The sequence below is a fragment of the Bos javanicus genome, chromosome 1 (assembly GCF_032452875.1).
Source record: "Bos javanicus breed banteng chromosome 1, ARS-OSU_banteng_1.0, whole genome shotgun sequence".
Lineage (NCBI taxonomy): Eukaryota > Metazoa > Chordata > Mammalia > Artiodactyla > Bovidae > Bos > Bos javanicus.
In genome coordinates, this window is record NC_083868.1 from 139,389,855 (window position 1) to 139,402,536 (window position 12,682).

The 12,682-nt window shown below is 36.3% G+C and overlaps 1 protein-coding gene across 2 annotated transcripts in view; it reads left to right on the forward strand.

The window, feature by feature from the left end:
* The window catches only part of SH3BGR (SH3 domain binding glutamate rich protein), a 72,575-nt gene that overhangs the window by 17,490 nt on the left and 42,403 nt on the right, over positions 1–12,682 (forward strand). The window contains exon 3 of one of the 2 annotated variants that reach the window (XM_061421924.1): positions 1,915–1,995. The exons of the other annotated variant lie outside the window; for it this stretch is intronic. Within the exon in view, the coding sequence (XP_061277908.1) occupies positions 1,915–1,995 (81 nt within the window). The remainder of the gene's footprint in view (positions 1–1,914; positions 1,996–12,682) is intronic. 2 annotated transcript variants of the gene reach the window in all.

Here is a 12,682-nt window from a genome sequence, read left to right on the forward strand (position 1 = left end):
ACAACAGAATGGGAAAGACTAGAGATCTCTTCAAGAAAATTAAAGATACCAAGGGAACATTTCATGCAAAGATGGGCTCGATAAAGTATTATACATTAGTTTAATATATATAAGTATATATTAGTTATATATATCGGAGAAGGCAATGGCACCCCACTCCAGTACTCTTGCCTGGAAAATCCCATGGATGGAGGAGCCTGGTAGGCTGTAGTCCATGGGGTCCCTAGGAGTCGGACATGACTGAGCGACTTCCCTTTCACTTTTCACTTTCATGCACTGGAGAAGGAAATGGCAACCCACTCCAGTGTTCTTGCCTGGAGAATCCCAGGGATGGGGGAGCCTGGTGGGCTTCCGTCTATGGGGTCACACAGTGTCAGACACGACTGAAGCGACTTAGCAGTTATATATATACATGTTATATATATATATATACACACATATATACACACATCTATGTACAGGCTTATATATATATATATATATGTATAAGCACACACACACACATATATATATATATGTTGCTAAGAGCAAAAAATTGTGAAATCCATCCAAAATTTAGCAAGAGATATCTGGGAAAATTTGCATGTTAGTGAGAGACTTTATTTTCTTGGGCTCCAAAATCACTGTGGATGGTGACTGCAGCCATGAAATTAAAAGACGCTTGCTCCTTGGAAGAAAAGGTATGACAAACCTAGACAGCATATTAAAAAGCAGAGACATTACTTTGCAACAAAGTTCCATCTAGTCAAAGCTATGGTTTTTCCAGTAGTCATGTACAGGTGTGAGAGCTGGACCATAAAGAAAGCTGAGTGCTGAAGAATTCATGTTTTTGAACTGTGGTGTTGGAGAAGACTTTGGAAAGTCCCTTGGACTGCAAGGAGATCAAACCAGTCCATCCTAAAGGAAATCAGTCCTTGATATTCATTGGTAGGACCAATGCTGAAGCTGAAGCTCCAATACTTTTGGCCTCCTGATGTGAAGAGCAAACCAGTCCATCCTAAAGGAAATCAGTCCTTGATATTCATTGGTAGGACCAATGCTGAAGCTGAAGCTCCAATACTTTTGGCCTCCTGATGTGAAGAGCTGACTGATTGGAAAAGACCCTGACGTTGGGAAAGATTGAAGGTAGAAGGAGAAGGGGGTTGGCAGAGGATGAGATGGTTGAGTAACATCACTGACTCAATGGACATGAATTTGAGCAAATTCCAGGAAATAGTGTAGAACAGAGGAGCCTGCGTGCTGCAGTCCATGGGGTCACAAACAGGCAGACATGACTTAGTGACTGAACAACGACAACTTACTAGTACTACTACTACTAATGCATCCTATCATGTAATCTTTAGCAACAACTAGTAAGTGTGTGTTCTGGGAATCAATGAGTATTTTTAATACCAAAGACTCACTCACAGTATGTGATATTTCCCTTAAGATATGAGGCAGCTTACAAAAATACATTCAGTACAAAAGAAGAAAATAATCACAGAGAATCAGGGTGACAGGTAGGAAAAAAGCAAAGCTTTGGATAAGATGAACACACAGGAATTACATAAGATTTTCTTCTTAACATAGGTGGACTGTCTTTGGTTTTAAACTCTTAACACATGTCAGAGGAGGGTAGGCAGTAGCAAGACTGCCAATGTATGTTTGAGTCTTGTCAGTAATTCCTGAGCCGGGATACTCCGCGTGTGTGTGTTCTCACTATACTATAACAGGCACAATGAAGGCGTGTAAAAACAAATGTAAACTTCATGGTTCAATTTCCCAAATTTGGGGATTTATCATCTTTGGCAAAGCGAATAAACTTTTGTGTTAGCTCCTCACTTTATGACTAATAAATAAGAAAGATTAACTTAGGTCAATGTACTGGCTCACAAGTGTGTATTGGGTTTAATCATTCTTTTTCTTTGCTTCAAGGATTTTGACTCTTTCTTTTCTGCAAAAGAAGAGAATATTATTTATTCCTTCCTTGGCTTGGCTCCCCCTCCAGGCTCAAAGGTAAGCTTGAGCACCCCCATGGGGTTCGATATAGGTCATAAGTGAGGATAAGATCAGCATCCGAGACTGTTAAATAAATAATGATCTTTAAATTAACATGATTGCAATATACTTCTTTTTCTTATGCAGAGATATGCATGGGTTCTACTGAAACATATTTCAGAACTATACTTTTATTATTTTTGAGGTTTATACCTAGTTATAATAAGTTTTACAATACCTAAGTTAAGAAATATTGCATTCAATAATTTTAAGGGTGTTAATTGAATATGTAAAAATATAAATTCTCAGGTTATATCTATGAAATTATTTTGTTGTGAATTTTTCACAACAGCTTATGTTAATTTTATAGTGATATATACTCTTCTATTATTTCTGTTTAAAATAAATTGAATTTTGCCTTTTTGTATCTGGTAAGGAGGGAAAAAGTATGATCTAGACTCGTAAATAAATTTCATAAGGTTTTTTTCCCCCCCTCTGGTGTTGTTTCATCTTTAATTATGTATTAATATCATTGAAATAAAGAATTATGCTAATAAAACAAGTACCATGAATTTGAATGTTTGATGGAGATCATCTGGCTTTATTCTTTACTTTCATTGAAGCCCTTACCTCTACCAAGCATCTCATACATGACATAGATACAAGACAAGCACACATTTATCTAATTCATTTATTTCTTAGTTAATTTGTTTGTGCCCTGCTTCATTTCAAAAGAGATTTTTGTGAAAGTTAATTCTTGCACAAGTAAATTCTGAGCTCCCCCGAAAGGCTTACCTTACAGAGATGGGTGTGTCTCAGAGACATGTGGGTGTGCTGTCTTCCATGTGTCTGCATTCTTCAGGTAATAATGCCTGAGGTCTCTTTTATGAAGTTTAACAGATTCTGTCTCCAAATGGTAATGTAGATTTCCCAGATGGCTAATGGTTCTATAGGAGGATAAAGCCTCCTGTTAAGATAATGAAACACCTTTCTGGCTTTGGTCAACTTAAATGCAACATATTTCATACATTTTATTAACAGCTTAAAAAAAGTGCTAAAAGTTATTACACACAATTCAATCTTTTTTATTTGATGAAAGAGTTTGTTAATGGAGTCACATTAGTTTAGCTAGTATGTTTAAGAGATGGTGCCTTAGTGTTAGGATATATTTCTTGGTGAGGACACTCAGGTCCCTGGGATCTTGAAAAGGAAAGGAAGGGTGGAGGGAAGAGTGTTTCAGGGAAAGGTAATGGCAAGTGCAAAGGCCCTGAGGCAGCATAGAGCTTGGAGAAGACCTGCTTGATGGCCATGAGGCCTGAGTCCCTGGAGTGAGGGGAACAGATACATGAGATACAAGGGTGGCAAGTGAGCAGCCTGTGGCTTACTGGGGTGCTCTGGAGTCTATCTCAGGTGTGTGAAGACATAAGGGTTTTCAAGCAGAGGAATAAAGTGATCTTATTTCCTTCTTAGAACTCTTTTGACTACAACAGGATGAATGGATTGAAGTGGGATGAATGACTACAGATGTCCTGGTGGCTTGGATTAGGGTGGTAGGGATAGAATGGTACAGAAGTGGATGACTTTAGTGCCTGTTCTGAAGGAAGAATGCTGGTAAGAATTGCTGATGGACTGAATCAGCAATGAGCATGTTGGACAGCAAAGAGATGTATTGCAGGCAGATTCTTTACCATTTGAGCCACCACAAAGGGACCCCACTATTTGCAGCGCAGTTTGAGCTAGAACCTTCGTTGCTGTCACTATTGCTCAGTGTTTATGTGTGTGCACCCTGGCAAAGTCCTTCAAGTCTCCTTTGGGAAGACAGACAGTTGATGATTTATGGAAATGATATTATTTGTCACAGTATCATTTTGTAGTAAACAACATCGTGGAGAAGTGTCAGCAAAGAAATCAATCTTACTCAAGCTAAAAATAGACATTCTTGACTATTGTGGAGAAAATGTATACTTATAAAATGATATTCAGCATTATAAGCAGCATTATTGCTTGCAGAACTGGTTTTTTGTCTTAGGCAGGCTGTTCCAGGCCAAGTACAGGGCTGGTTTTCCTAAGAGAGCTTTGTGAGTAAGCACTGTCCCTGTAAAGTCAACCTTAGTTCTTCACAGGCATCTGGTCATATCTGATTCAATGAGCATCATTCTTCTATTTTATTTTTAATTGAAGTATAGTCGATTTACAATGTTGTGCCAATCTCTGCTGCAAAGTGACCTAGGTATATACATATCTACATTCTTTTAAAATGTTCCTTTCCATTACGGTTTATCCCCAGAGATTGGATATAGTTTCCTGTGCTATACAGTAGGACCTTGTTGTTTCTCCATTCTCAATGTAATAGTTTGCATCAACCAGCCCCAAACTCCCAGTCCATCCCTTTCCCCCCTCTCTCTCTGCCTTGGCAACCACAACCCTGATCTCTAGGTCTGTGAGTCTATTCCTGTTTTGTAGGTAGGTTCATTCTTTTTTATGGCCAAGTAGTATTCTACTGTATATATGCACCACATCATTATCCATTCATCTATCAATGGACATTTGATAGGTTTAGGTTGTTTCCATGTCTTGACTATTGTGAATAGTGCTGTTATAAACATAGGGGTGCATGTATCTTTTTGAATTATAGTTTTGTCTGGGTATATGCCCAGAAGTGGGATCATATGATAATTCTATTTTTAGTTTTCTGAGGAACCTCCATACTGTTTTCTGAGGAACCTCCATACTGTTTTCTGTAGTGGCCACACTAACTTGCATTCCCACCAACAGTGTAGGAGAGTTCCCTTTTCTCCAGACCATCTCCAGCATTTGTAATTTGTAGACTTTTCAGTGGTGGCCATTCTGACCCCTGTGAGGTGGTACCTTGCAGTTTTGATTTGCATCTCTCTGATAATTAGTAATGTTGAGCTAAATAATTAGTAATTTTTTCATGTGCCTACTGGTCATCTGTACATTTTCTTTTGAGAGTGTCTATTAAGGTCTTATACCCATTTTTCAATTAAGTTGTCCGTATATTTTGGAGATTAAGCCCTTGTCAACTGTATCATTTGCAAATATTTTCTCCTATTTTATAGGTTGTCTTTTTTTTTTTAAATTTCCTTTCCTGAGAAAAAGCTTATAAGTTTGGTTAGGTTCCATTTGTTTATTTTTGTTTTTATTTCTATTGCCTTGGGAGGCCAACCCAAGACATTTATATGATTTATGTCAGAGAATGTTTTGCCTATGCTCAGTGAGCCTCATCCTTAATAACACAGAAGCAAGGCTTTGGTTGCATAACCAGTTTCCAATTATGCCTTCGTAACAAGGAATATACATTCTTACTGAACCTAGGCAAATAACTATATTGTAAAAAGTAAAAAGATTCAATTAGAATTTTTGAATTCTGGAGGAATCAGAGAGAATGTTATTTACAAATGTTTGATTTCAATGTACAAAAGTAACATCTACTACAATGTCAAAATTTATAAAATACTTAAGAGAAAAAACAGGGCTTCCTTACACATCCAGAAAATAAAACATTAAAAAAAATCAACAATATTCCAAGCAAAAACTACAGTCATACCTCATTGATTCATTCTGTTCTATGTAATTAGCTCTTAATTCCACTGGATCCGAGTTTAGAAGCCTCAGGAATCCATCTACATCTCAACTAGAATTTTGGAAATTCTGACTCAGTCCAGTCATATGGTCTCTAACTGATGCTATCAGAAGCCTCTACTCCACAGCACTCGACGTAAAATCCTTTTCTGTGGCACTCTGAGTAGTCATTCTACATAGTAGATTAAGCACGATGGTTTGTAGCTGATTACAAAGGCTTTCAGGGAAGCTAAGAAAAATATCTGTGTGTGACAAAAGACTTAAAATGACTGTGGTTAATTCATTACTGTTCATTTTCAAATTTGAAAGACTTGATGAGAATTATGATAAAAATAGTGCACCTCGCAGGAAATTTTGTTATATATGCTAACAAAGAGCCAGCAGAAAAAGAAATTAAGAAAACAATTCCATTGCAATTGCAGCAAAAAGTAAAATAGCTAAGAATACATTTGAGCAAAGGGGTACATTACCTATGCACTGAGAACAGTAAGACATTGTTGGAAGAAATCGAATAAATAATAAATGGAATAAATAAATAAATGGAAAGATATTCTGTGTTCATGGATTGGAAGAATTAATGTGGAATCTATAAATTTTTTGACCAAATTTAGGAAGATTTTAGCCATTATAGTTTCAAATATTATTTCTGCCCCATTTTTTCTCATCTCCCCTTCTGACAGTCTAACTCCATATATTTTAAGTCTTTTGTCATTATCCTATATTTCCTTTATTTCCCTGAAGCTTCTTTTTAACCCTTGTTTTTCTCCAGTCTTCAAATTGTATAATTTCTGTTTGTCTATCTTTAAGTTTACTTACTTTTTCCTCTGTCATCTTTATTTTGCATTTAGTCTAGTGACGCTTAAATTTCAGATATTGTACTTTTTTTTACATTCTAGAATGTCCCATTTGTTTGCTGTTTACAGTTTTTATTTCTCTGCTGATATTTCCAATTGTTTCATCACTGTAGGAATATTTTCCTTTACATCTTTGAGTATAGTCTTATTAAGTTAAGTTGCTCGCTCAGTCATGTCCAACTCTTTGTGACCCCGTGGACTGTAGCCCACCAGGCTCCTCCGTCCATGGGATTCTCCAGGCATGAATACTGGAGTGGGTTGCCGTTTCCTTCTCCAGGGGATCTTCCTGACCCAGGGATCAAACCCAGGTCTCCCGCATTGTAGGCAGATGCTTTAACCTCTGAGCCACCAGGGAAGCCCATAGTCTTATTAGCTGCTTTTAAAATTCCTTGTCTGCTAATTCCGACATCTGGCTTCTTTCTGGATTCAGTCTCTATTCTTTTTTCTTTATGGGGATGGGTCACATTTTCCTTGTTCTTTATACTTCAAGGGTTTTGGATACTTGGACATAGTGAATATTGTGTTGTGCAGACTGTATTTTGTTACATTCCTCTGAAAAATGTTGATTTTTTTTGGCTTCAGTAGGGCATTTACGTTGTTGTACTCAGATTGCAAACACTATGTTTCTAGTAGCAGCTTAAATCTGAATTACTTTTTCTTTAGCTGAAACCAGTCATATGCACACATTATTCTGGGCTCAGTTGAGGATTTTGGCAGAGTTTATAAACAGAATTTGGGGCCCTCTCCATTTGCCTCTCTCCTGTCCAAGATTCTGTCTTGATTTTCCAGGGGCTGTGGTTGCCCCAAATTCAGGTTTTTTGATTTTTCAGACAAGAAAAAAAAAAACCTGTGAATTTGCTGTTGTGGTTTTATGTTTCTCACAAGATTTGCTTACTTTCAGGTTCAAGCCTTGAGAATGGCAACTTACTCGGTGCTATTCCTACTTTCTTAAAAAATATTAAAAAAAAAATTACTGCTCAGTAGTGTTAACTATATTTACATTGCAGTGCGAAAGACCTCCGGGACTTTTCATTTTGTAAGACTGAAAGTCTTATATTCATAATACTCCCCATTTTTCCTTATTCTCAGTCCCTAGTAACCACCATTTTTCTTTTTGTTTCTGTGAATTTTTCCATTTTAGACTCCTCATATGAGTGAAATCAAATGGTAGTTGTCTTTTTGTGACAGGCTTGTGTCAGGATTTTCTTTTTTTTTTTAAGGCTGAATAACATTCCATTATATATTCCATTCACCCACTGATGGTATTTGGATTGTCTCCAGTTCTTAGCTTTTGTTAATAATGTGGCTGTGAGCATAAGGGTACAAATCATTCTCATCTTTCAAGTGTCAACTTCCTCTTGAATCATCTAGCTTTTTATTTTTCCTTTAACTTATGTCTTATAGAAAATTTGTTTTTTAAATTTCACCTAGAGTTTATAATCATTGTCTGTTTGAGTGTCTATAGAAGATTACTTTCCTATAACAGAATTACAGTTGTCAGTGAAATTAGATTTTAGTGAAGATTGAGATATGTTATTTATAACAATAAAACAATAACTCAAAGAAAACTTGAAATGAAGGGCATAAACGAAAAGAAAGCGGGAATATTGGCTCTCAGAGGAATTAAAGACCAAAAGTGATAATGAAGTAAAAGAGGTATTATATAAAGAAAAATGGTAAAAATATATGAAGAAAATATAGTAGTCATGGATCTTTGTGGATCATAGTACATGGCAGTCAAATACATAAACCAGAAACCCCTAGAGAAAACTTGTTAAAAACATACCTTTCAATACATACATTGCATTTCTTACATATTAGGTACTCTTTTAAGCATACAAACAAATGTAATTAGCAAAATTAATTTTTAAAAAATCTTAAAATTAAAAAAAATTCTTCCAGTTTTATTGGGATATAATTGACATATAGTGCTAGAATTTAATGTATACAGCATAATCATTTACATGCATCATGAAATGAACCACAGTAAGTTTAGTGAACATCCATTATTTTGTATAGATACCAAATTGAAGAACTAGAAAAGAAATTGTTTTCCTTGTGTGAGAATTCTTAGGATTTACTCTTTTAACATTTTTCATATATAACATACAGCTATGTTAATTATATTATCATGTTGTATAATACATCTATAGTTCTTATTTATCTTGTCATTGGAAATTTGTACGTTTTGTCCATCATCATCCGGTTCACTTCTCCCCACCCCCTGCCTCTAGTAAACACATTTTTTTCCCCTATGAGTTTGTTTATTTGTTTTTGAAATATAATTAACCACAACACTACATTAGTTCCCATTGTACAACATAGTGATTCATTATTTCAGGACGTTTCAAAATGATCACCATAATAAATCTAGTTACCATACAAAGATATTACATAATTATTGACTGTATTCCCTATATTGTATGTTTCATAACAGTGATTCATCAATTTTGTGACTTAAAGTGTGTATGTCTTAATCTCCCTCAGTTGTTTATTTCCTCCCTCCATCCTTCTCCACTCTGGCAACCACTACATATTTATGACTCTGCTTCTGTTCGGTTATGTTTGTTCATTTGTTTTGCTTTTTAGATTCCACATATGAATGGTATCATACAGTACTTGTCTTTTTCTGTCTGACTTATTTCAGTTAGCGTAATACCCTCTAGGTCCATCCATGCACTTGCAAATTCCATTCTTTTATATGTGTGTGTTGTGTGTTAGTTGCTCAGTCATGTCCAGCTCTTTGCGACCCCATGGACTGTAGCCCACTGGGCTTCTGTGTCCATGGGATTCTCCAGGCAAGTATACATAGGAGTGGATCACCATTCCCTTCTCCAGAGGATCTTCCCCACCCAGGGATCAAGCCTGGTCTCCTGCATAGAAGACAAATTCTTTACCATATGGGCTACAGGGAAGTCCTAATTATTTTTATATGCTGGTATAATATTCCACATATATATGGAATATATATATATATATATAATATCTTCTTTATTTACTCACCTATTTAAGAACACTTAGGTTGCTTTGATATTTTGGCTATTGTAAATAATGCTGCAATGAACATTGAAGTGCATATATTTTTTTCAGATTAGTGTTTTCATGTTCTTCAGATAAATATTCAGGAGTACCACTGATGGATAGTATGGCAGTTCTATCTTGAATTTTTTGAGGACTCACCATACTTTCTTCCCTAGTAGCTGTAACAATTTGCATTTTTGTCAATGGTGCATGAGGGTTCTCTTTTCTCCATATTTTCACCAATACTTGTTATATGTTGTCTTTTTTATTTTTTAAACTTTAGAATATTGTGGTGTTTTTTTTTGCCATACATTCACGTGAATCAGCCATGGGTGTACATGTGTTCCCAATCCTGAATCTCTCTCCCACCTCCTTCCCCATCCCATTCCTCAGGGTTATCTCAGTGCATCAGCCCTGAGCACTCTGTTTCATGCATCAAACCTGGACTGGTACCTATTGCATGTATGATAATATACATGTTTCAATGCTATTCTCTCAAATCATCCCACTCTCACCTTCTCCCACAGAGTCCAAAAGTGTTCTTTAAATCTGTGTCTCTTTTGCTGTCTCATATATATGGTCATTGTTACCATCTTTCTAAATTCCATCTATATGTGTTGCTGCTAAGTCACTCCAGTCATGTCCAACTCTGTGCAACCCCATAGACGGCAGCCCACCAGGCTCCCCGTCCCTGGGATTCTCCAGGCAAGAACACTGGAGTGGGCTGCCATTTCCTTCTCCAATGCATGAAAGTGAAAAGTGAAAGTGAAGTCACTCAGTCGTGTTCAACTCTTCGCGACCCCATGGGTTGCAGCCTCCCAGGCTCCTCCATCCATGGGATTTTCCAGGCAAGAGTACTGGAGTGGGGTGCCATTGCCTTCTCCGTCTATATGTGTTAATATACTGTATTGATGTTTTTGTTTCTGACTTACTTCAGTCTGTATAATAGGCTCCAGTTTCATCCACCTCATTAGAACTGATTCAAATGCATTCTTTTTAATAGCTGAGTAATATTCTATTGTGTATATGTATAAGTATATGTGTATGTATAAGCTTTCTTATCCATTCTTCTGCTGATGGACATCTAGGTTGCTTCCATGTCCTAGCTATTGTAAACAGTGCTGCGATGAACATTGGGGTACACGTGTCTCTTTCAATTCTGGTTTCCTCGATGTGTATGCCCAGCAGTGGGATTGCTGGGTCATATGGTAGTTCTATTTCCAGTTTTTTGAAGGAATCTCCACACTGTTCTCCATAGTTGCTGTACTAGTTTGCATTCCCACAACAGTGTTAGAGGGTTCCTTTTGCTCTGCACCCTCTCCAGCATTTATTGTTTGTAGACTTTTTGATAGCAGCCATCCTGATCAGTGTGAGATGGTACCTCATTGTGGTTTTGATTTGCATTTCTCTGGTAATGAGTGATGTTGAGCATCTTTTCATGTGTTTTTTAGCCATCTGTATGTCTTCTTTGGAAAAATGTCTGTTTAGTTCTTTGGCCCAGTTTTTGATTGGGTCGTTTATTTTTCTGGAATTGAGCTGCAGGAACTGCTTGTATGTTTTTGAGATTAATTCTTTGTCAATTGCTTCATTTACTGTTATTTTCTCCCATTCTGAAGGTTGTCTTTTCACCTTCCTTACAGTTTCCTTCATTGTGCAAAAACTTTTAAGCTTAATTAGGTCTTATTTGCTTATTTTTGCTTTTATTTCCAATATTCTGGGAGGTGGGTCATAGAGGATCCTGCTATGATTTATGTCAGAGTGTTTTGCCTGTTTTCCTCTAAGAGTTTTATAGTTTCTGGTCTTACATTTAGATCTTTAATCCATTTTGAGTTTATTTTTGTGTATGGTGTTAGAAAGTGTTCTAGTTTCATTCTTTTACAAGTGGTTGACCAGTTTTCCTAGCACCACTTGTTAAAGAGATTGTCTTTTCTCCATTGTATATGCTTGCCTTCTTTGTCAAAGATAAGGTGTCCATAGGTGCATGGATTTATTTCTGGGCTTTCTATTTTGTTCCATTGATCTATATTTCTGTCTTTGTGCCAGTACCATACTGTCCTGATGACTGTAGCTTTGTAATATAGTCTGAAGTCAGGCAGGTTGATTCCTCCAGTTCCATTCTTCTTTCTCAAGATTGCTTTGGCTATTCCAGGTTTTTTGTATTTCCATACAAATTGTGAAATTATTTGTTCTAGTTCTGTGAAAAATACCACTGGTAGCTTGATAAGGATTGCATTGAATCTGTAGATTGCTTTGGATAGTATACTCAATTTCACTATATTGATTCTTCCAATCCATGAACATGGTGTATTTCTCCATCTATTTGTGTCCTCTTTGATTTCTTTCATCAGTGTTTTATATTTTTCTATATATAGGTCTTTTGTTTCTTTAGGTAGATTTATTCCTAAGTATTTTATTTTTTTCATTGCAATGGTGAATGGAATTGTTTCCTTAATTTCTCTTTCTGTTTACTCATTGTTAGTGTATAAAGAATGCAAGGAATTTCTGTGTATTAGTTTTATATCCTGCAACTTTACTATATTCATTGATTAGCTCTAGTAATTTTCTGCTGGAGTCTTTAGGGTTTTCTATGTAGAGGATCATGTCATCTGCAAACAATGAGAGTTTTACTTCTTTTTCAATCTGGATTCCTTTTATTCTTTTTCTTCTCTGATTGCTGTGGCTAAAACTTCCAAAACTATGTTGAATAGTTGTGGTGAGAGTGGGCACCTTTGTCTTGTTCCTGACTTTAGGGGAAATGCTTTCAATTTTTCACCATTTTTTTCACCACTGAGGATAATGTTTGCTGTGGGTTTATCATAAATGGCTTTTATTATGTTGAGGTATGTTCCTTCTATGTCTGCTTTCTGGAGGGTTTTTTAAAATCATAATTGGATGTGAATTTTGTCAAAGGCTTTCTCTGCATCTATTGAGATAATCATATGGTTTTTATTTTTCAATTTGTTACTGGGGTGTATCACATTGATTGATTTGCGAATATTGAAGAATCCATGCATCCCTGGGATAAAGCCCACCTGGTCATAATGTATGATTTTTTAAATATGTTGTTGGATTCTGTTTGCTAGAATTTTGTTAAGGATTTTTGCATCTATGTTCATCAGTGATAATAGCCTGTACTTTTCTTTTTTTGTGTGTGTGGCATCTTTGTCTGGTTTTGGTATTAGGGTGATGGTGGCCTCATAGAATGAATTTGGAAGTTTACCTTCCTC